The sequence below is a fragment of the Scleropages formosus genome, chromosome 18 (genome assembly GCF_900964775.1).
Source record: "Scleropages formosus chromosome 18, fSclFor1.1, whole genome shotgun sequence".
Taxonomy (NCBI): Eukaryota; Metazoa; Chordata; class Actinopteri; order Osteoglossiformes; family Osteoglossidae; genus Scleropages; species Scleropages formosus.
Genome location: NC_041823.1, coordinates 5,408,405 through 5,431,807, shown reverse-complemented (window position 1 = coordinate 5,431,807; position 23,403 = coordinate 5,408,405). Strand labels below are relative to the sequence as shown.

At 45.3% G+C, this 23,403-nt stretch overlaps 1 protein-coding gene across 1 annotated transcript in view; it reads left to right on the top strand.

Annotated features, from left to right (window-relative positions):
- stk3 (serine/threonine kinase 3 (STE20 homolog, yeast)) overlaps positions 1–23,403 on the top strand; it is a 56,754-nt gene that overhangs the window by 30,690 nt on the left and 2,661 nt on the right. Inside the window, exons 9-10 of the mRNA XM_018763095.1 lie at positions 3,821–4,019; positions 7,996–8,171. Coding sequence (XP_018618611.1) covers positions 3,821–4,019; positions 7,996–8,171 — 375 coding nt within the window. The remainder of the gene's footprint in view (positions 1–3,820; positions 4,020–7,995; positions 8,172–23,403) is intronic.

Genomic DNA, 23,403 nt, shown 5'->3' with positions numbered 1-23,403 from the left:
CAACTTCCAGTGGTCTGTCCAGCTGGAGGTGTTTGCTGTTACTCATGATTTCTTTGGAAACTCTTGCAGAAGAGCAGATCCACTCTTTGTCGCCACATCCTTCACATGACCGTTAATAGGATCCAGTTTCAGAGAGAGTGCTCAGAGCTCAGCAGAGATGAATATTTTAGGACAGGGTGAGTACTGCACACAGGTTAGACCAATGGGCTTCTCAAAAGGACATTTAGTGGCTTGTGGCTGAAGGGTCAAAATTCCAGGTAGTGAAGCAGGTCACTCTACCATGTGCAGAACAGCTGAAATGTACTGCAAAGAACCGTTGCGCCATCGTGACTAATGAGCACTTCCTCATCTGGGAGCACGGTGTTCTCAGTGGTCCGTCAGCCCCCCTCATGGGGGTGTTGCTCTCTGGTGGACGAAGAAGAGGCCTCCTGTTCACGCCTGGTCCTCGCACCCGGCCACCTTGATCTGCATTTTGTGGCTGCTGTAGATGAGGTGTAAGTGCAGGGTAGCAGCTGCAGCATGGGGGACAAGGGGATGGTGTTTAAGGATGTGCAGGCCGGCGGAAGTATTGATTGAAGGCCCGAGTTGCCGAGGAACGATGGAGAAACATTTGTAAACAAAGCCATGCGCCAGGGCTGTTTCCACAGTTTCAGATCCTGTAGACGATGTGTGGTGTGCAGCAGGAGGAGGAAGAGTGCCCTTTGATCAGTTTTAATAATACCAAAAGTGGGACACTCATCCATCCTGCAAGAGCGGGGAAAAGGGCAGTGCCAATCATGCCACATAGTTCCTCCTTCTCCTTTCACAGTGCACCTGGCCACTGTCTTTCCCCTCCTTAACCAAGTTGCCACTTTTTGGAAACCTCTCTTACGATTCCCAGTAATGGGAACCCCTGAAATGGAGATGGAGTGAATCCGAGTGTATGACGTCTAGTGCACTATCACGTCCAACCTTGACCAACATCACCTCTGATCTGAGACGCGTCCGCCTGCAATCGACCTCCTGCTGCAGTTTAAATTTAATTGTTGCAAATTGGTAATTATAGTCCAATTAGGTCCTGGCTCGTTCCAGCGAGAGCTCGATTCCAGGGTGGCCCCTGACCTCTGGCAGGGCTGGCTTCCCCGTAACTCCGTGTCAGGCGGTGCTCGTCCCAGCCGAGGCGCGACGATGGAGTCATTTGTTTTCACATGTTAATTCAATTTTGTCCCCTCAGACGGGGTGGGGGTCAGGCACCTGCTCTGCGCTGTGCGTCAGCCAGGCAAGACGCCCTCTGCTGGTATTTTTGTGGTACAGCAGACAGATCTTTCAGCAGAGTACCTTACCAACACTTTCCTCAACGACCTGCTGTACTTTCACCATAACATGCACTCGCACCTTCAGAAAGCGCTTCTTATCTTCTTACATTCACATTAGATGTAGCTCTTGAACATTTTTCCAATAAGCCCCCTCACAGTTCCTACATCACTTGCCTCAGTGACCTCTGCGCCATTCTGTTCCTCTCATAGTCCTCTCTGCTGCATTCTGCTCTGCTTCACAGGGACATGTCATGGTGTGTGGCTTTAACCCCCAGTGCATCGTGTGTGTGTCATGTGGTGTGTGTCAGGTCCCCTGCGATACCCCGCTTGTCACGGTCTTTCAACTCTTGCTTCACTGTGACTGCTCAGAGCCTCCAGCAGGTGTTTGTACTCCCAATGAGCAGCACTTGTGTGTCCGTTTTCCCCCTGCAGTGAAGACACTAAACAATCCAGGCAATAACACACGTGACCACAATCCCACCGTGCTATAGAACACAGTCACAGGTCATTGGTTGAGGCAGGTGGGTGTGTCCACGGGCAGTGAGTGAGACTGACAGCTGTGTGTGCAGAGTAATGCACCCAGAGGTCAAGGGTCACAAATCAGGTTAATCTTAATTCCTGCATGGATTTAAAGGGCCCATTTTCTGCTGAAATTACGCACAGGGGCTTTCACTGACGGAGGGGTGGAAGCAATTTGGGCCTTATATTTGATAACCCCCCGGACGTACCACCAGACTGGGTTCTGTAAGTTTGCTGTCAGGAAACGACGTGCCACCCCCCTGCAGATCGCACCAATCACTGATTTCTCACCCACCCCCCCACCGCCCAGACAGGACCGGAACCCAAAATCTGCTAGTTGTGTGGAGCCCTTGCTCTGCAAGTGGGGTTTGCAGACCATGGTTCCCCTGGAAATGACCAATTAGCAGCAGAGCAGTGCTCATTTCCTCCACTGCCAGCTGAGGTCTCTGTGTGTGCTGACACTGCGGCACGGCTCGACTGTGGAATGTCGAGATTGTTTGCGTACCACAACAGACTTACCTAGGAGGGTTCTGTCCACTCTGATGATCATTGGAGTGGTCACTCAGCTGCACTTCAGATGTACTGGTCCTCCTTCATTCTTGTTCTTTTACCCTTCTTTACCTACTAAATGGGCTTAGTAAGGGTTTGGGTTCTGGACAAAATGGGAGTTGTTCTGCAATTGGTTGCCTGACCAGAGCACTTTCCCTCACTGATGGGGGTGGCACAGTGGCACAGCAAGTAGCGCTGCTGTCTCATAGCGCCTGAGTGGTACAAGAGGACATGGGTTCGATCCCTGACCCGTTGTACATAGTGTATCTAGCAGTGTAAGTCACCGCGGTGAATAAGGTGTGTGGGCTGATAACACTACATAGAGTTCATTGGAAGTCACTTTGGAGAAAAGTGTCTGCTAAATAACTAAATGTAAATGATGTTCACAGCAGTTAGTCACGCACCCACCTGGACTGAAAGCAAATTATGTGACATCTCAGCCCTTTGGTTAGCTTGGTGCCGCCGTCATATATCCCTTTGAACCAGTCCTCTGTATGAAAAGGTTGTGTTCATCTCTTTAAAGCCACCTTCTGTCTTAAAGGGGCATGATCATCGTTCTGGGTCCCATGGGTGGCTGCTTAAAATTACTAGTTAAAAAATGAGTGATGCATTTTGAGCTCTGCTGGTTGCTTTCTGTAAGGCAGAGCTGTAGCACTATCAGAGTGGTCTTATCGTGCATCATGAAGTGAGAGTCTTCGCACCTCATGCCCCTCACCATGATGACCGCTGTTAAACAAAGTGGCTCCAGGAACACAGTCGTTTGTTTTTATCTGCTCTCTTTCCTATTAGTTTTTCCTGAGGCTCATTCCCATGTTAATTAGAGTTTATGTTTGAAGTTGGATCCAGTTTGCCTAATGGCTTTTAAATGCTTTTCCTAAACAGAGTTGGGCCACCCCCTCGTGCTCTGTCCGGAAAGCTCTACACGCCCGGGAAGACTGATGCACGGCGTTCTCCGACCAGACGCTTTGATTAGGCTGCGGGCGTCAGGGGGCGGGGTTCAAATTAGCAGTGTGCTAGCTGGGTGCCCTGGATAGCATGTGGGGTGTTTGGTGTTTCGAGGGGAACTGCTCCCAGCAGGAAGCCCCCCTGTCCACCATCATCCATCATTTTGGCAATGTTGCGCGCGTCGAACCAAGACCAAGCGGCACATTCCAAATTACGGGGCAGGGGCTTGTGGGTGGGGTGCAGATCATTAGGGGCAGGAGGAGGAACTCCCAGACAGGCGCTGAAATGAGCCAGCCTTCACTGTGTGTGGAATGGAGTGACAGTGGAGGAGCGCTCTAGGCTTGTGTTCCCCAGCAGCTGGGTGACACTGGAAAGGTGTGTGTGTGTGTGTGTTTAAGTGTGTGACTCCCACACGCTTGTGAAGTTGGACTTGGAAAACAGTGTTGGCGTTTCTCTGTGTTTTTGTTTGCGTTGTTGCCATTTATGACTGCATCTGTTTCTCCCCCATACAGGAGGAGGAGGTGGAAGTGGACTCCCACACCATGGTCAAGTCGGGGTCGGAGAGCGCAGGCACCATGCGTGCCACAGGCACCATGAGCGACGGGGCGCAGACCATGATTGAGCATGGCAGCACCACGCTGGAGTCCAACCTGGGCACTATGGTCATCAACAGCGATGACGAGGACGAGGAGGAGGACAGCACCATGAAGAGTGAGCGCTGCAGGAATACATAGCATCTCTGAGTGCTGGCCCACACTGCACTGCACCTTACGTAACAGAAACATTGTTGCCCTGCTCCTGTCACTGCACTTTCCCACGCTTCACTGCAGTTCCTCACAAATACCTGCGCTGTCCAGCACTGTTCGGACACTCTGTCTATCAGAGCACTTTCACAAACTCCCCTGCACTGGTCTTCACTACTCCACCCCACACTGTAGAGCAGCGTGGATCAGTTTAATTTCTACTAGCGAAAAGAACAGAAAGAGCTCATGTGGGTAAGTGTACAAAGTGGGAACAGAGGCCTTTCAGTCTTTCACAACAGAATTGCTTCGAAATGCCAGCCTGTAAACAGCACGCAGTGCAGGGGTGAGGAATGCAGAGCTGTAGCGACACTGCCTTTCCAGTGGCTTTATGCTGATCTAAGTGCCAGTGTGACCAGCCACTGTCCCCCGCAGGACCTACTCTGCTGGCATTCATGCTTTCTACACTAGATGGCAATGTTGGCCCAGTCTTCCCACAGTGGTCCCTCGGCTCCCTCGTCTTCCTCCCCCTCGTTGGATGCTGAGCTGCGAATGCTTCTCAGTCCAGTTTTGATTCCGCTCTGCAGCGGTCTTGTACGGCCACCTTCAAACCTTAGTATTCTGTGCACGGGCCTTAGGAGCCAGGTTGTGTTTATTGGAACATCTCTGACAGATGGGGCTTCTCCTTTGTTCCAGAAGGGCGGCCCGCTTGGTAGCCTCGACCGACCGAGGTTCTGTCTCCGTCTGTCTCAAGCATGTGTTGAGCTCTGAGCTCATGTAACAGATCCTCGAAGGGAGGAATATAAAGAAAAATATAAACGTCCCACCAAGGCAATTAGCGCGTGCCCAGCAGTATTGCATAACGGCACAAAAAAGCATAATTCACGTCTGAAATTTAAGAAAACAAAAGTTTCTCTCGCCATAGAAAATGCCGCCCACGTGTTCCCCACGAAACACATCACAGTTCAGAGAGGATAGAGATAGAATAATGATGCTGTTTATGTAAGACGGACAAACGGCTTCGCTCCTCACCAGTGTTAAAATAAATAAATTGGGTGAGTGGAAGGCGAACGCACAGCTGGCGAAATTCTACCGCTTGCATCTGCAGAGTGAGTCACGCTCCAATTTTCTCGTCCAAGTAAAGTTTAATAGCCATCGGTTAGCGCCAGTTAGCCTGCGCTGACTCACGGGCGATGCACGAGGCGGCCCCCCGGCAGAGGTGTGGCCGACAGGGAGAGATATCTCCTTTGCATAGTGCACCACATGAGAACTGGGGGAGGGGGATGGCGAGGGGGGTTGCACGCTCACAGGAGGACTGCAGGGGGCTGCCGTGCTGCTGTAAACCAAAAGCTTATTGGTTTGAGACCCAGCAGGGGGCTCTGTTGTTCCCTCGAGGGGAGATTTTTCACCTGAACAGATTAATGAAAGCCACAGCTCTGTGAACACAGTGTACAGTGGAACAACACTGGACTGCAGGTGGGCCGGGGCGACGCGGTACCACTCACATAGGTAACACAGTCACTAACAGGTGTCACGCTGCTGTTGCAGTCGTGCAGCTGATGTAGTTATATATAGTGTGTGAGTGACGGAGAGAGTGTGTTTCACTGATGTATGGATGAGTGACCCAGTGTAAGTAGCGTATCTAGCAGTGTAAGTCACCACGGTGAATAAGGTGTGTGGGCTCATAACAGTACATAGTTTATTGGAAGTCACTTTGCAGAAAAGCATCTGCTACATTAATAAATGTAAATGTTATTACAGTCATCACAGGTCACACTAGGGAGGGTATAGTGGTTAAGGCTGCCGCCTTGCAGTCAGAGGATCCGGGTTCGAACCCCACCTCCTGCTGTAGGACTGCTGAGCAACGTAGCTACCATAAATTAATACAATAAAATTACCTAGCTGTATAAATGGGTAAATCAGTGTAAGTTCCTTAGTGGGAAAACCTAACATTGTGAGTCATTTTGAAGAAAAGTGTCAGTTGTATGAGTAATATATACCCACTAACTACAGTTATCAGAAGTTTGTGTGTCTATGGGCAGTGCAGCGCAGCCTGGCTACTTCTGCATGTCAGCACATCTGCTGATATCTCTGCATTGCCGTGGTAATTGCTGTGGCTAAAGGTGACGTCATTCTTATTGTTTTATTTTTAGCTTATTAAAAATTTAAAATAATCCTTGTTTGGAAGGAGTTTCCAGTCCCCTGTTCAGTGCCACGATTAAGCGGCACAGATTGCCGGCCTCGAGGGGTGCCCACAAATGGAGCGTGTAATTGGTCGCATGTTGCCGAAATGGCTAGCGGTGTAACCGAGCTCCTTAGAGGGGCCCGGTGTGCGATGCGCGGTAAATGCAGTACGTCCCCTGACCCGCGGGAAAGGAAAAACAGCTTATGGCTCCTTCAGGCTCTGCTGGGTTTAAGCGCTCAGCCTCTTAACAGCAGCACGAGGTGGATGGCGGGAGATGTGCACAACTGTGGAGGTGTATTTATCTACTCAGTGTATACATTGGGTAAACATCTTGTCCTAAGATCAGGTGGGGTAACGTGTTCATCATATAACATGTCCAACTACCTATAGAGTATTACTGATACCGTATTACATTTATTAATTTATCTGACACTTTTCCCCAAAGCGATTTACAGTGTTAAGGTACTTAGAATTATTTACCCATTTATACAGCGGGGTAATTTTCTTGGAGAAATTTTAGGGTAAGTACCTTGTTCAGTGGTACTACAGCTGGAGGTGGGAATTGAACCTGTGATCTTTGAGTCCAGAGGCACCCACCTAACCACTAACCACTACGCTACCAGCTGTCCCCTATACTGTGTGATTGACTATGTACCTTACCGCACCATGTTATATGAATTTGGCACCTGTATTATATTAATGCGTTATTAATACTGTCAAGTTAATGGATTTACTGCCAACTGTTTTGTCAAAAAATGCGTAGTGCTGAACACAATAACATGACTAATATGCCTTGCAGATTCGAGAAGAGTGTGTGGTTGTGTGTGTGTTTTCAGAGGTTGTTCCAGGGCAGTGGATACAGTACTTCAATGCTCCATCGAGAGATTCCCCCCCCCCCTTTGATCACATTGCAGTTAAGGTGAGAAGCCACTGCTTGGGCTTGCAGGGTGACCAGGGACACTCAACCTCTGACTCTGGCTCCACACGCTGGATGAGGTCCAGCAAAGGCAAAACAGTGACATGAGCAGGAGGCTGAGAATGAATGAGTTCCCTCAGGCCAGGGATCTGATTTTCTTACCGTGCTTGGACCCCCCAGCTGGTTCAGAACTACATTTCCAGGCAGCACCAATAAGTTTTCATTTATTCAGACTTATTATAAAGCACCAGGGAAGGTAATTAATTGTTACAATTAGCAGTAAACTTTGACTACATCTGTGTTTCTCATTTGGTTAATAGAGGGAGACACAGTTCTTATACCACACACCCTGTAGTCTTACCCTAGTGCAGGTTCCAGATCAAGTGGTGGCAGGTACATTGTGGACTATCCCTTCACCACTTTGCCCAGGGAGGCACAGCAGAGACTCTAAGGATGTGTGAGACATGTAGTGGGAGAAGCCTATAGACGTATGGTCACTACCATTTACCTTGATGACCCCTTTTTGCATGTGTGCGCTTACTTATGTGTGTGTGTGTGTGTGTGTGTGTGTGTGTGTGTGTGTGTGTGTGTGTGTGTGAGCATGCATGAAGTGTTTAATTCTCTTGAATCAGACACGTATGAAACCTAGTCGTTGGTATAATTAAGCGATTAAGACAAGAGGTTGGCGTGAAACCTAGCAACCCCTCATCGAGCTCCTGTGATGGAGTTCCTAGTCCCCGCTGTGTCTGATTGCCGTTGCGACTGATTACAGTAAGTTGCGGCGTGTTGCTGATTTTCACAAACTCATGCTGTTTCTCACTGTGTTTGTCCCCCGCCCCCCTGCAGGAAATGCCACCTCCCAGCAAGCTCCACGACCTGCCTTCATGGACTACTTTGACAAGCAGGACTCGAAGAACAAAGCCCAGGAGAACTGCAACCAAAACCGACCGGAGTCTTATGTCATCGCCAAGAATGTTTTCCCCGACAACTGGAAGGTGCCGCAAGATGGAGACTTTGACTTTGTGAGTAGCACCGTCAGAGGAAGTCACACAGCATTGTTTAGCACTTGATATGTTGCCATTTTGCAAATTTGAAAGGTCTTCTCTGCGGATGGGAGGCATGGTGATGCAGCAGGTAGTGCTGGGCTGTGGGTTTGGCGGTGGGTTCAAATCCCTCTGACCACGCAGAGTTTGCATGCTCTCTCCGTGTTTGTGTAATCTTCCTCCAGGTGCTCTGGTTTCCACCCATAGCCCAAAAATGTGTTTCAGATGGACTGGTGACTCTAAATTGCCTGTAGTGTGTGTGAGTGAATTACTGTGTATGTGATTGTCCTGGGGGGGTGCGGTGGCGCAGTGGGTTGGACCACAGTCCTGCTCTCCGGTGGGTCTGGGGTTCCAGTCCTGCTTGGGGTGCCCTGCGACGGACTGGAGTCCCATCCTGAGTGTGTCCCCTCCCCCTCCGGCCTTACGCCCTGTGTTACCGGGTTGGCTCCGGTTCCCCGTGACCCCGTATGGGACAAGCGGTTCTGAAAGTGTGTGTGTGTGTGTGTGTGTGTGTGATTGTCCTATGATGGACTGGTGTCCTGCCCAGGGTGTATACTCTCTGTCCAGGGTAGGCTCTGGAGCACCACAACCCTGGATTATTGCATCTACACCAGTTATTGATGATGAATGGCTGATTTACTAATGTGAGCGGATCAATGTGTACAGCAGTTTCAGCGAGAAACAACTGTGCTCTAGATTTAACAGAACTTGTGCTTTTGGCGGGTTCTCCTGGAATGGATCCCCAGCGTGCCTTTGTTCCCTCATTCGTCTGTGAACACGAGCCCTCATTTCCCCGTGACCGCCACCAGCGCTTGCACGGCAGGGGAGCCGGCGGGGGAGGCAAGGGTATTGGCGCTCCTCGCTAAATACTGCTTTCGTTTTGCATGCCCATTCGTTGAGAGGGCTAAAAGGTTTCAGTGATGAAAGTAATGAACAGATTTCCCCTACAGTGGGCAGCACTCCTTGACGCCGCCAAACGTTGATAAACAGCTGTCACACCCCTGGCATTTGCCCGGTTTCCATTGCTGGGCGACACATCCTCCCTGCGGTTACCAGGATGCATCTGATGGAAGCTCCTCATGGGGACACGTAGCATGATGCGTAGTCAGTGCTGGAGATCCCTTTCCAGGCACTTTTTCTGTGGTATTTATATAAGTTGTTAGGGTACAGCATGCTTTCCCTGTAATTTTTCAGAAGTGGTCAATGAACTGTTTCTGTGCGAGATTTTTATAACCATAGGTGAAATATGTGTGCCATAATGACCAAGTTAAATGATGGGACAGGACAGAAATTAAAAGGCTGTTCTAAAAAAAATTAAAAACAGCGTGTGTGAGAACAGCGGGGCAAAGACGGTGACAGTGACACCGATAGGAACCGCAACCACCAGGCAGTTCGCGCCGACTGCCTGTTAAAACAGATTTTTGATGATTGGAAGGTGGGCGCTTTATGTGCACATGGTTTACCATACCCGCGGTTAATGAGCCGTTAGCTTAGAGGGAACTTTGGGTGACGCACTGTTTCCTCATCGAAATCAGTGAGGAAAGGGGACAAACTGGGTACAAACTCCTTAGGCCGCGGTCACTTACTCCGCAATTGTTGTTATCAAATCCCTGTGCAAGTGTCTTGCAGCGAAGCTGAGATCCACACACACTTCAGCAGTCAACCCTGCTTCTCCTGTGGTGTCACAGCAGCGCATCTTCTCATGTTTTAAACGCTTTCATCTGCTGATGTTTACTTTTGACATGTCAGAACTGCGGGCTTTTGAAAGCCGGACCCTGACGCGTGTCATTACAGAGGAGAGCCGTGGGCGGAGAGTGTCTCGCAGCATCCAGCCTGCGTCAGACAGGACTGTGTGAGAATCTCTAATTCAGCACGACGCACTTGAGCTCCAGCTCGGAAACACACCCGTGGACTGATTTTCGATGTTGTGTTGCTGCCCAGATTAGTGCGTTGGGGCTGTACCAGTGTGTGCAATCACTTCTGCTCTAACACTTGTTTTAATGAGTCATTTCAATATAATATGATAAATAGAAGAGCACAATATAATGAACGCAAAAATTTTTTCAGTCCTATTCCAAAACTTTACTCATCATTAGTATTATACGACATTATAGTTAGTCATAGCTGGCTGAAGAGGTTCAGAAATGTTCTGGTGGTCCAAAGGTTGGTGGAGGTCATGAAAGACTGTAACACAGTAACACTAAATCAAAAAGAGCAGAGGAAAATTTCACAGGCCGCTATTCCTACATTATTTTATGTTCTTTACTGTTTACATTTATTAATTTAGCAGAGGCTTTTCTCCAAAGTGACTTACAATGTTATGGTTACAGTTATTACAGTTACAAGCTTTGTTATTTACCCATTTATGCCGTTGCGTAATGTTACTGGAGCAATTTAGGGTAAGTACCTTCCTCAAGGGTACTACAGCTGGAGATGGAGATCGAACCTGTGACCTTGGGGTCCAAAGGCAGCTGCTCTAACCACTACTCTACCAGCTGTTTATTTGCAATTATATTGTTATTTTTATTATGTGAAATACTACAAAAATATAACTTATTTGGAGTGGTGCATGAGGAGGCAGGTGATGTCCAGGGGGCTGGACTCTCCTGCTCTCTGTGTCCTGGGGGTCCCAGTTTAGTTCTCTTTTCTGACTTTGTGCTCATTTACCGCGGTGATTTACGTGGATGTGGCAAAAGCAGGTGACACTCTGAAATGATCAGACCGTGGCACTGAAAGACACCGGACGGGCAGAGAAGTGGTGCTTGATTGACAGCTGATCACGGACTAGTTTTGGACTTTGTTTGATTGGCAATAAAGTCGAAATCCCATTGAATACAACAGTGATCGAGAGGAATTCTTTCAGAGGTAAAACATTATGATCATTCTGTGCTGCCTTTTCTTTAAAGTGAACGTAGCCTTAAGTGTTCAGGAGCCGAATTTGTCTCCTTGCTGCTGCCAAATGGAAGGATAACGGCGTGAATACCGATTACACAACCCCTCACAGAGATGGTCCGACATCCCCGACTTCACCCTAGGGACAGACCGCCCTGCTTCAGTCCTCGTTCATCAGAATCACGACGGGTGCAAATCCAAGCAGTGTACTACTTCTAAGCTGCTTCTCTGAAATATCCCGCTGCATAAATGTGGAAAAATCATCAGTCGCTGTAGGCAGAATTTTTTTGTGAGCCACAAAATAATAATAAATGTTATTTTTCTTGTACATGGAGCCAGACTCAATGCGCACAGGCCAGGATGTTGATCTCAGCAGACGGCTAATGTGGATACGGGAGATTTTATGGGACCTGGAACAGCAGGAGCGCACGCATGGAAGAACGAGATATTGAAATATGGAAAAAGAACATTTCCAAGAAAAATCGATTAATTAGAAGAAGAGGGGAAAACAATCGATGGAACAATCGATGCAGAAGGCAGACAGGGTCATACTCAGTGCTATCTGAAATTATTTATTCATTTAACTAGCAGTGTTCTCTAAAGTGACTTAAAACACTGTTTGGCTTGTACACTAACCTCCTTACAATAATTTACCCCTTTATACAGCTTGGGTATTTGTAATGTATCGATTCAGGGTGAGTACCTTGATCAAGGGTGCTTCAGCGGGGGCATTGTTACAAACCTAGGTCTTTTGTGTTCAAGTCACCTGCTGCCCTAAGTTTATCTATATTTACTTGATTTATTAACAGCAATTGACGTTAGAATGGCCACCAACCATGTGGGGGATGTGCGCAGCGAACAGGGCTTTATGTTGGCCCTCTCACTAAGCCAGCTGCAAAAAATCCGGCGGTGCGGAATTGGAAACCACGTTTCCTAGGGAACAGCACGAGTCGTAATTAACTGCTCTCGTGCAGCAATTCAAATAGAAATCTTCGATATACGTATTGTAAAAGGTAAGGATTTGGGCTTAATTTTTTCTTCACGATGTCTTTTGAATGAGGCTGAAATTGAATTGCCATCTTTGATTTGTATGGTTTCGGCATGGATGTGGGGAAAAAGAAGTGCAGGGTTCACTGCTGGCTAAAGAATGAATTGTGACTTCATGGCTTGAGCATAATAAAATGAATTAAGAATTTCTTTTTTTTTTTTTTTTTACCCCTTATCCATACACTTCCTCAAATTATTAAAATTTCATATTATTAACACACTGCACTACTTTGTACTCAGCTGCTGTCCTGTCCAGGGTGTACCCCGCATCACGCCCTGTGCTTGCAGGATAGGCTTCGGACCACCTTGACTCTGCATTAGACGAGAGATTAATGATAATGAGTCTGTCTCTTAAATAAAAGATGTGAATCTTTTATTTAAATGCTCAATATCCTAATTTGTCCAGATTGTAGTTGTACACATGGAATGTGTCATGGAGTGTCAAAGACAGGTTTTTAGCCAGTGGGGGAGGACATCTGAAAGGATGCAGCAGACACAGTGAGACATGGAGATGAGATGGACTGACTTCTGCACTTCTTTAGAAGTGACCCTTTTTGGTGCCTGTAGTAAAGCAATAAAAGTGGCGACGTCTTTGGTGCACATTCTATTCAGAACGTCCTCCCAGCACTGAGAGCTACAAGCCAAGTCGACGATCTGTCCATTTTGTTAGGTAGTTAAAAGGAAAACTGCTTTTTTAAAATGTTCCCAATTAGTACTTTGTACTGGTAGGAAAAGAACTGTGAACACCATAAAATGATTCACTGGGAATCTTCAGTCACGTTACCCATTCAAGTAATACGGGCAGCTTATGGGAAAAGACGATGCATCGGTTTTGCATTGATTATAATGCAAATAGTGAAACAGATTATGTGAATTTTTGTATTTTTTGAGGTGGAAATTGGTTCTCCCTGGCCGTCACCTCCCCTGCTAATAAGAAACAGTCTGACACTTTGGAATATAATACAAAAAGTGAGGGGGAAAATGTACCTGTTGTTTGTGTTGTAATTGGTGGAAGACTAGAGTATTCTGCCCACTGCATGAAAATGTTTTTTTTTTTTTTTTTTAAAAAAAAATTGTGTTTTTTGAGGGACATTTCTAAAGTGAATCGTGGAAGGACTGGAATTGCGCCCCGGTACCTCCTGTGGCTGTGGTGTGTCATGTGCCGGGTGGCATACAGTGCTTATATTTCACACCTCTTGAAATGCATCTCGAGTGTCGCCTTCTAAAGTTGCTGCTCAGTATGAAAGGACATTACATATGATACAGTGTAAAGTCATTAAGTCCTTATGATGCATCCTATTTGCATAATCCCATACAGTGTTTTCTATTCTTAATTATGCTTAGTCCCGTCTTCATTCATGTTTAATGCTCCTTTGATTCATTTGGGAATGTCTTAATACACACTGACCCTGAAGTGAAGATAAGTGCAGCTACACATTTTGTAAAATCCACATGCAGCACTGAAAGGTCATCACTGAGTTTCAGAAATGCTGTAAGTATCTTAAAATTCAGATGGTTTTTCGTTTTTGGTCCTGTGTTACCCAGCTTCTCATCCTCATTTATAAGTGCATTTCTTACTCTGCTGTTACACCTGTAGTGACAGCTTTAATTCAGCAATGCTAGGATTTTGCACGCAAGGGTATGTGTGGGCAGCAGGCGGCGTGGTTGTTAAGGGACTCGACTCATGAGTGAATGGCTTCCAAAACATTAATGAGTGAGCAAACCTGCTAACCCTGAAGCTCATCATTGAAACGTACAGCTGTGAAATTGATGTAAAAAGTGTGAAATTGCACTTCATTAAGGTTGCCATGGACAAAATGCCTGCTAAGCATGCTAAAATGAGAAATAATTACGGTAAATGTTGCTCTGGATAGGTACGTGTCAGTTGGGCAACCAAAACAGAGGTAGATGAGGAAAAGGAAGAGGTAAATGAAAAAGCTGTGAGATGAATGGGTCCGTTCTTGTCTGTGCTCACTGATCTCATAAGATGATCTAATGTGTGCAGAGTATTAAATGGATGGGTGGATTGGTGGGTTAGGTACTAACAGGCTATGGAGGGAGAGAGAAATGATCTGCCTGGAGCAGAGCAAAGCTCAAGGTACCTAATTAGATCCTCCCACTCCTGCAAGGTGTTATCAAACAAATCCAGGTGGAACTCACACTGTATTCTGCACTTCTGACAGCAGAGAAGCTGTATAATATGAATATACTATTCGCTGAAACAGAATACTTGCAAAATGTAAATTACTCCTCAGCACTTCCTGTGCATTCACATGTCTTCTACTGCAGAAGAAGAAAAAAACAGCAATTTAAAAATACCTTATAGTTACTGGATTCCTAGTGTACCTTAGCGTTTTTGCATATACAGTATGCACTTGATTACCTGAAGTTTGTATGCAAGGGAATAAAAAATTTTACTTATTTGTGCAGCTGAATGCTGGAGCATTTCAAGTATCTTTCTAGGAGGTACTACAGTCTGTTCCCTTCCTGGGCTCGGACCTATGACTTTACAGTTGCATCTTTGGGCCCTTACCCATATTGCGTGCTACTCACTGTTGTGTAGGTGTACACAGTGAGTTAAGTGTCTCTTAGTTTGACACGTGCTTCTTCTGGCCTTGTTGGACACACTCTGCCTGTCAGGTCTAATCAGCTATGGCTGCCAGTATCCTTGGCTGATACCACCTGAGGGAGGCACTCACCCGGCGGAAAGTGGCATGGTATGGAACCTACGACTGATCGATGGGGATGTGTATAAGACTGCACACTCAAAAAAGCACACATCAGATGTGTTTCCCAGCTGATCTTTAATGCTGAGTTATTGGAAGTGTATTAATGGAATTATATGTTGATTATTTGGCTGACTAAATGATTAATGCAGAAGAAGAATGAGAAACCACTTCCGAACCCTCTCTTGCTGCAAACACCACCCAAGCGGTTTCCACAAATCGTCTTCCATTCAGCAACACTGGCCCAATCTGTCTAAGCGCTTATTATTAATATGCTATGTGAATTTTATATGAAGGGGTGTACTTTGTGTATCACTCACCTACCGATCCCTGTGTGAAGCTGCGCCAGGCTTGGAAAAACACAAGAAATCGATTTAGAAACCAGATCTTCATTTCTATGATATTGAACTATGTAACTTTTGCCTTTATATTTTCATGTTGTGTATCACCTTACCTTCTTGCTTTGAAACTCGCTCTCTCTGTCTCCTCTGCTTGTGCGGAGGGTGGTGTCATCTGTTGACGTTTAATCTTGTTTCTGCAGTTATATTGTGTTATAAGTGCCGGGGGCGGGTAAGAGGGCTGTTCCACTCAGGGTGTCTCCTCCGTTTTGATTAAGAATGGCTGTCTGCTGGGAGGCCTTCTGGACAGTGGTGGTCTGTCTGCGGTTTTTATTAAGAGCCTCTGGTTCGCCATTCCTGCTGCAGCAGATGTTGTGAAGAGCTTCTTACTCTTGATGGACTGATTAATGGTTCCTCACCTGTCTCCTAGGAATTCTTCTCCACCTCTGGTTTAAATAAGATTATTTGTTAGTACTAGACACTGATGAACCCCTCATATTCTGCATCCTGTTTCACACAGGAGATCCATTCTTGGACTCCTGTCTCCCAAGCCCTCAATGGTTGGATTTACTGAAGGGGTCTGGCTCAAATTAAGTCATAAACTGTAGTATACAGTACAGCAGGGATATGTAAAAGCTCTGTCTGCCGTTGTTTCCCCTACTTTGAGGGAGCTCTGAGACCACTTTGTAGCAAAATGCAGATGACTGGTATTTGAGGATAAGTATAAACTGTTAGAAAATCAGGAATGAAGTGGGGTGCACTGCACCTTGACTCATTGCATTCCAAACACACTTTTTCATCTTGGCCTTCATTGCATGGATTTTTTTAATTTTTTTTAATTTTTTTAAAAAAAAAAACCTGTGAGGAAGTTGTGGGCATAAACAAATAAAATTCAGGAGGTGTGCTGGAGATTCTAAATATGTTTTTTTTTTTTTTTTTTTTGTACTTTCCAGCAAGTTTACAGAGAACAGGCTTGTAGGTGGTTGACGTTAACAGTTTTCTAATGTGAGTGTTTGATATGTCTTTCTTCTTTCTCTTTATCCCCCCGTCTGTGGACTCTGCTGTTTTGTCAGTCTCAGAGAGTACAGTTTAGTTGAAGGTCATTTAATGAGTCATTATCTAATTTGGAATGGTTTGTCAGCTGGCATCAGGCACACCATATTCCTTCAACACACATTATTTTCTTTGGATGTGCAAATAAGCATTCATTAGCAGTTTTTAAAAAGAAAAGTTTTTACCCTGAAAGTAGAACAAATTAGAACATTTTTGCGTTTTCTCTTCATGTTTTGAGAAGTCTTTGCCCTTCTTTTCAATAGTGAAAAACTACTGAAACGGGTACAGAGGAGTCGTGTGGCACTGGCGGGTCAGGGGCGTACTGCAACCCAAAGGGTATGCAGTCTTAGTTGGAGGAGCCTTGACTGTACCTCTGTGAGGTTCACTTTTGCCAACGCTGTACCAAGAGAGTCCACTTTCAAGTGAATCATCTGCCCATCCTGCCGCCCGTCACATCCACAGAGTCCATACTCATCTGGTAAAGGCATCTGAAGCCAAAACAAGTCACAGGGGGTGCAATTTTGGTGATATAACCACCCAGTTAATTTTACAGCAACATGGTGCCTAGTCATTTGACTGTGCTTGGCTCTGAACTAATCTTACTCCAGTGAATTCAGAGCTTTAAAGAATAAATTCAGAGCATTTGCAGGTGGCAAAGTGGTTAAAGTTTTTATTTGCTTTAGATATTTTCTTACTTTATGGAATGAAACAAAACTAGCCCACTTGAAGGATATTCGTAAATTGAAATGGCATCGTCAAACATATTTCATCCACCCCTCTTAAAAAAATGACAGCAAACCATGTCCATTAACTATTCTTTCTCTTATATATATGTGTGAGTAATGGCATCTGTTTCTGCATGCACATTTTAGCCAGCAGTTTGTTTCACTTCTCAGAAGAAAGACATGGCAACCCTGCAGGGTCTAGGATGATTCCCCAGGGTTGAGGCTGCTGTCACATCATCCTCACTCGAATGAGCTCTCGATGAGCCCTGACGAAGCAATGAAATGGCCACGGCAGGGACCTGCATCGCTGCACACAAATGCAAATTGTATTCAAGGCGAACCACAGAGGAGAGCTTGTGGTCAGCCTGCGGAGCATTGGTGCACTGGTACACTACGGGGAGACTGGTTGCATCTTTCTGACAAAAGTAGTTACAGGAAGTTCCGAAAATAGTTATGTTTTCCGCTGTTTGTTTAAATCTGTGATTTTGTCTGGAGATGGAGAGCACTGTTAAATTTCTGGAACCAAAATGCTTCACTTGACAGTGTTTTTTGTGCTGTCTGCAGCTCTCTCAGCTATAGTTGCCTGGAAATTCATTTTGCTCTTCTGTCTGTGCTTCATGGAAACACACACTGGATGGTACTGGGATTGATGTGTTGTTAAGTTCAGTTGCATACGCTCTTGTCTATATTCAGGGAAAGATAATTATACTTATGCAGTGTACCTCTGTCTGTTTTTGGCAGCTTTACTTTGGTTTAAGGCCTTGGCAGACTCAAAATGTCTGGTATTGATGAAATGTTGAAAAATGTGATGTAACAGAAGAAGGTGTGAGCTGTTTCATGTGAACTTCATGACTGCTCAATCTCTGAGATTCACAATTCCTCTGTAATGTGTTTGGTTCTATGAACAAGATCCTTCAAAGTCAAACTTGCCCCTGTTGTTGGAAACTGTCTTGGGAAAATGTTTCATCCATCTCTTGTGTCTGACAATGGATGTATGTCCCTTCAGACTGAGAACATATGGACAGAACATTCTGGAGGCACTCTGTCTGGGAATCTTCTAGAATGATTTCCACCCATCATTTACATTTATTAATTTAGCCGAAGGTAATTTATGATGTTTATCTACATCCAGTAATTTACCCCTTTGTACATCTGGGTAATTTTACTAGACCAATTTTGGGTAAGGACCTTGCGCAAGGGTACTACGGTTAGAGATGGGATTCAAACCTGCGACCTTTGGGCTCAAAGGCAGCAGGTCTACTCACTATGCTACCAGCTGCACCAGACTAATCTGTGGAGGTGGAAGTGGTGACATGGATAGTGGGATGATTCTTTGCAAAGCGGAGGACTAGAGTATGACATTACAGACTCCAGCACTCCTGCGCTGCGTTGGCCGCATTCTCCGATTAACCTGGGACGCCACTGTTGTAATGAGAATCTTTGCTCGTTTAGTCTTTAGCATCCCTGTCTTAATGAGCACCCTCCCTCTGGACGAGAAAGCTACTTTATGCAATAAGCAGACGCCAGGTGGGCGATTATCTTCAGAAGGCCCAGCGAGCGCCTGAAATGAGCAGTGAATACTAAAGCATCATGAGGCTTTTATCAGCACTAGCGTGAGCATCACTTACGGCGCGGACCCGTAGCTGCAGCGCACACCATCGGGATACGGGAATTTAAAATACGTCAGTGTTGAGCTTATGAGGAGGGAACTCGGAGCTCGTTGGCCGCATGCTGTGGTCGAATGTGGTGGAGGACGGAGATAAGAGGATGGAAGGCAGAACTGGGTGAGGATAACCAGAGCAACGATGCTCTGTGTCCTCAGATTTACTTAATCTGTTGAAATTTTTCATGTACTGCATAATAAATACATTAAACATGTCTGAGAATATTGAGAAATATTTACTCCTGCACACCGACTGTCTAAAGAATACATATTCGATAATAATGAAGTCAGGGAAACGCAAAATACTTACGATGGGATAACACATTAAGGCTTTATATATAAATTTAAAAAAAAAATTTCCCAAAGCTTTTAAACTATGACAAATAGACTTGACAATGACAGTAAAATGTACTGTGTATTAAGGTCTCATCACCGTTTGATGTATGAAGAGTTTTGCACGGATACATTGATTCCTCAGCTGATAAAAGACAGTTGGGACTGGAAGTCTGTAGCACCATTTGTTTGTAACTCTGAGGATACTTTTACATTGTCGCAATCAATAAAAGCTTAACTCAGACATTATTATGCAAATTATGCAATAACACAAATACAATGCATATATTTTCTTAGAGCTATAATCAGTTTAAAAATTCTAAAATGTGTTAACTTCAGTAGTCATTAAAATTGAAGTTAATTTAAAATGCCATTTTCACAACCTCCTGTTCAATCCCAACAGGTGACTGATTCATCCTCTAACTATGTGCAGTGTTCTTTAGCTTTTAGCTGTCTGTGGCTTTCTTCATATCAGCACGATCCAAAGGTTAATGTAGTCATCCATTGATTTCTTTGTGGATTTGTTTAGTAAAAGTCTGTTAAAGCTAGAATATATAAAGAAATTAGACTTTCACTTTTTCAGTTATTAACGTTGAGCTACATTAAATGACAATTCTTTTAGCTGGTGCTTTTTTTCCAGTGCAACTAACAGTTACAGGTTGCTGACAGTGATTTACCCATTTATACAGCTGGGTCATTTTACTGGAGTAATTTAACTAAGTACCTTGCTCAATGGCACTACAGTAGTAGATTGGATTAAACATTGCAATTTTTTTGATCTGGAGGCAGAATTTCTGCTATGCTCCACGCTACCCCATTGACATTTAAAATACACAGGGCAAGATGTTACACCCCAACACCCTCTCCACAATTCCACACTGCTATTCTGTTTGGGTGCATTTTACTACCAATTAAAGATCAGTGGCAGAAATGCAAGTGCTTTTGGCTCTACAACAGAGAAATTTTAGTAAGGGTTTGGTGAAGAACATACAACCGGAACATTCATAACACAATGAGCCAGTACTTCTTTCAGCTAAATTGAGGGAGACCATCCATAACTGTGAAACATCTATTTGCAGTTATATTGACTTACAATTACATTTTATCCACTGTCCACGTGCTGGTATGTAGAAACACTTTCATGGGCATCATGGAAAATGGCTGGAAATATTTTGACAGGCAGTTCTCTTGCTGCTTTCTTTTTGTGGTAAATGCAGCCTGACTCATGGCGCCCTTCAAGTTTCTGCTCACAGGCCCTTGTCTTGCATTAAACATGGGCGAATGGATGACATGCTCCCCTTGTTAGTGGCATACTTTAGTTCCCAGCTCATGTCTGTGTGCTCATAGCCCCTGCCCAAGATTTCCCAGATGGACGTGCCTTTGAGGCTCCATTGTTAAGCCCAGAAATCAGGAGCAGTGGTTACGTGTCCCCGTCCTCATCTCGGCCATAACTGACTTGGTCTGTGTTGACCACTACCCTAAAGGCACTTCATGGAAATAGGGGACTGTGCAGGGAAGCGATACGTGCAGCTATATTCTGCACTTCATTTTATAGTCCACATTCATTAGAGACATTGGAGACCAACAGAGACATTGTTACCACACTTGTCCCAACGGGGGTTTGGGTCATGGTACCTCTGGCCTGTTTCTTAAGGCCTGTAAGGCTTGTGGGCTTCCCATCCTTCCCCAGTCAGCGTACTCCAGTAACCCCATGTGTGCCAGCAGGCGGTCAAGCTCCAAAGGGCTACTGTGTGATGTGCCAAGAGATTTCCCTGATTTTCCAATGTATGCGGGATGCTCCCACTGCAGGAACACAACATATGAATTGTTGGCCTTTCGAAGCAAATGACTGTGTGTGTGTGTGTGTGTGTGTGTGTGTGTGTGTCTTGACAAAAGGCCTGTGGTGCGCTATAATAATGTTATGTGCAATGTGTGTCTCAGTCCCGCTCCATATTTAACTGTTACCTAATGTGCGATTATTTTGTCTTAGTAAGCAGATGAAAATGATTTCTCTCTTCCATAAGGTTTCTGAGAGTTATGGGGTGAATATTTCCAGGTTTTTCTTTTCATTGTGAACAAACAGCTTTAATTTCCCAAGCTGCAGTGCCGAGAATGTCTGTCAGGCATGAAACTATTATGAAGGATTGCCAGAATGGGCCATTTATGTTCTAGTGCTCATAAAACAGGAAGTTTTAGTGTTTGTACAATAAAGAAATTCAGACCAATAGGACTGATAAATCTGATGGAAAATATGGAAGAAATTACTAATTAATTCATAGCATTTAATATGGTTTTCGGGTTGCTTTTGGATTTTAACACATTTACCAAACAACCAGTGGCAAATGCTTAATAGAGAACAATGAAATTGGTACCAGTGCGCATTTAATATTCTTTATTTGGTGGGTGTATGGCTGTAGAACAAAAACAAAGGGAAAACAAATTAATTGTGCCTCTCCGTTCTGTTTTCTTGAAGTGACACACCGGTGCGGATCAAAGGCTTCTTTCACTGCGTGTCTGTAATTAGTAATAACAGATTATGGAACAGTGAATTTTAATATATTAATGTGAAGAAAACATGTAGATAATGAATGCCCCTTCTGTCCATGTCTGTCCCTGTCTGTCCACGTCTTTGAATTGGAGACACTCCCACGTGACCTGGGGAGACTTGGGTTCACCTAGGCACTTCCGTGTGGCCGTGTGGAGGTGGTGCTGCTGCGGTTCGCTCTCGGCTCAAGGGATTATGGGAACAGCACAGTGGAAGTCATGAGCTGGACATTTCCTTTGTAAGCAGAGTCACTCTGAATTTTGAATGTTGGGGTCTCTCACTCTGTGGAAACTGAGCAGTGTGTACTGCATCGATGTGTGAGATCTGTGCACTGCACCAGAAGTGTGGGATGTTTCAGTATAGTACTCTTTTTTTTTCCTGCTTAACGATGGGAGAAGTGAGCCACACATATGTAGCCGAGTGACGCATTTTGCACCGCGCCCTTCGGGGTTTTTGGCGGCGTGTCGTCTTATTGATGTTTCCGCCTTTCCCTGGCACCGCAGACGGGCTCCTGGCACATCCGCCAAAGTGACAAATCAATGTCGATTTTACTGGCTGCAGGACCGGTGAGGAAATTGACTTTCGACAACAGAAATCACACAGACAGACGCTGTTACACCTGCAATTTCAGAGCTGTGGAAGCAATATGGGTTTTTCTTATACGCGTCACTTTGCTCAGTGGGCTCTTTGGCTCTGTGTGATCGATGGGACCTTCAAGACAGCGTTTTACGACGCAACACCTGTGTAGATGTGTTACCTGCACAGCCGGTAGAGTCCATGACTGGACTGGAATAGTCATTTTTCGGGGCTTGGCTCCGCAGGCAATTGACTCGCAGAGGTACCTGGAGCGTGGTACGGGCTGAATGCACAGCCGGGTCTTTGTCCCCCAAACCACTTGTTCTGCCTCCTGGAGAGGAGAAAGCCCTTTGTACTTCTCGTGGGAACATATCAGCATTCAGAGCTGAGTCCACAAAGCTATTGCATGAAAGATTACAGAACATCGCTAAAAAGAACTTCAGAATGGATCTGGAGAAGAAGAAAGGAAAGAATGGATATAATGAGCATTGTGGAGTAAAATATTGACATGGAAGGGAACATGCTGTTATGTAATGTGATAATGTGAGGATATTGAATATGTGTGCTTTGGAATTGGACTTGAATGTTCTAGTTTTTCTCTTTTTTTTTTCCTTCTTTATCATTCCAGTGTAAGAACTTGTGCCATCATTACTAATGATGTAGAGCTCTTTGGATTTCGGTTCCGCTGGGCGCAGTAGCAGAAACCATGATTAAAGATAACATGATATTCTCCGACTGCCTCGGGTTGCGTAGCAGGCCTCGGTTTCGCCTCTCGTGATGCTTTCTGCCACACCACTCGCGTGCTGTTCCCTCTAATATCTTAGTGGCCGTGGGCACAATAAATTGTTTTTGTGCAAGATTTTTAACCATAGCTGCAATGTGTGTGCGATGACGACAAAGTCCTTAAAAGATCTGAGAGGACAGAAATCAAAAGGCTGTAAAAGAAACGGCATCGGGAGAACAGCATAGCGAAGACGGGAACAGTGTACGCTGATGGGAGCAGCGACCAGCAGGCAGCTTTACACCAACTGTCTGTTGTTTCTGAACATTAGAAAACGGATCTCTTATGTGCGCTCAATATTTTGCCATGTGCGCCTGGCTAATGAACATTGCTCATGTGTTATTTCTCCACTGGGTTGGGGTCGGTCGTCTGCCGTCAGTCCCGAATGCCTGCGTGTGTCTGTACCCATCTGCCGGAGCTCAGTGATAAAAACGGATCTCATCAGCTTCCTGAAATAAAAGGAGAAGCGGGAACATTCCTCTTGGGCCTGTGTTGAAACTCAGTTTAGCAATGAATTTTAAAAAATTATCAT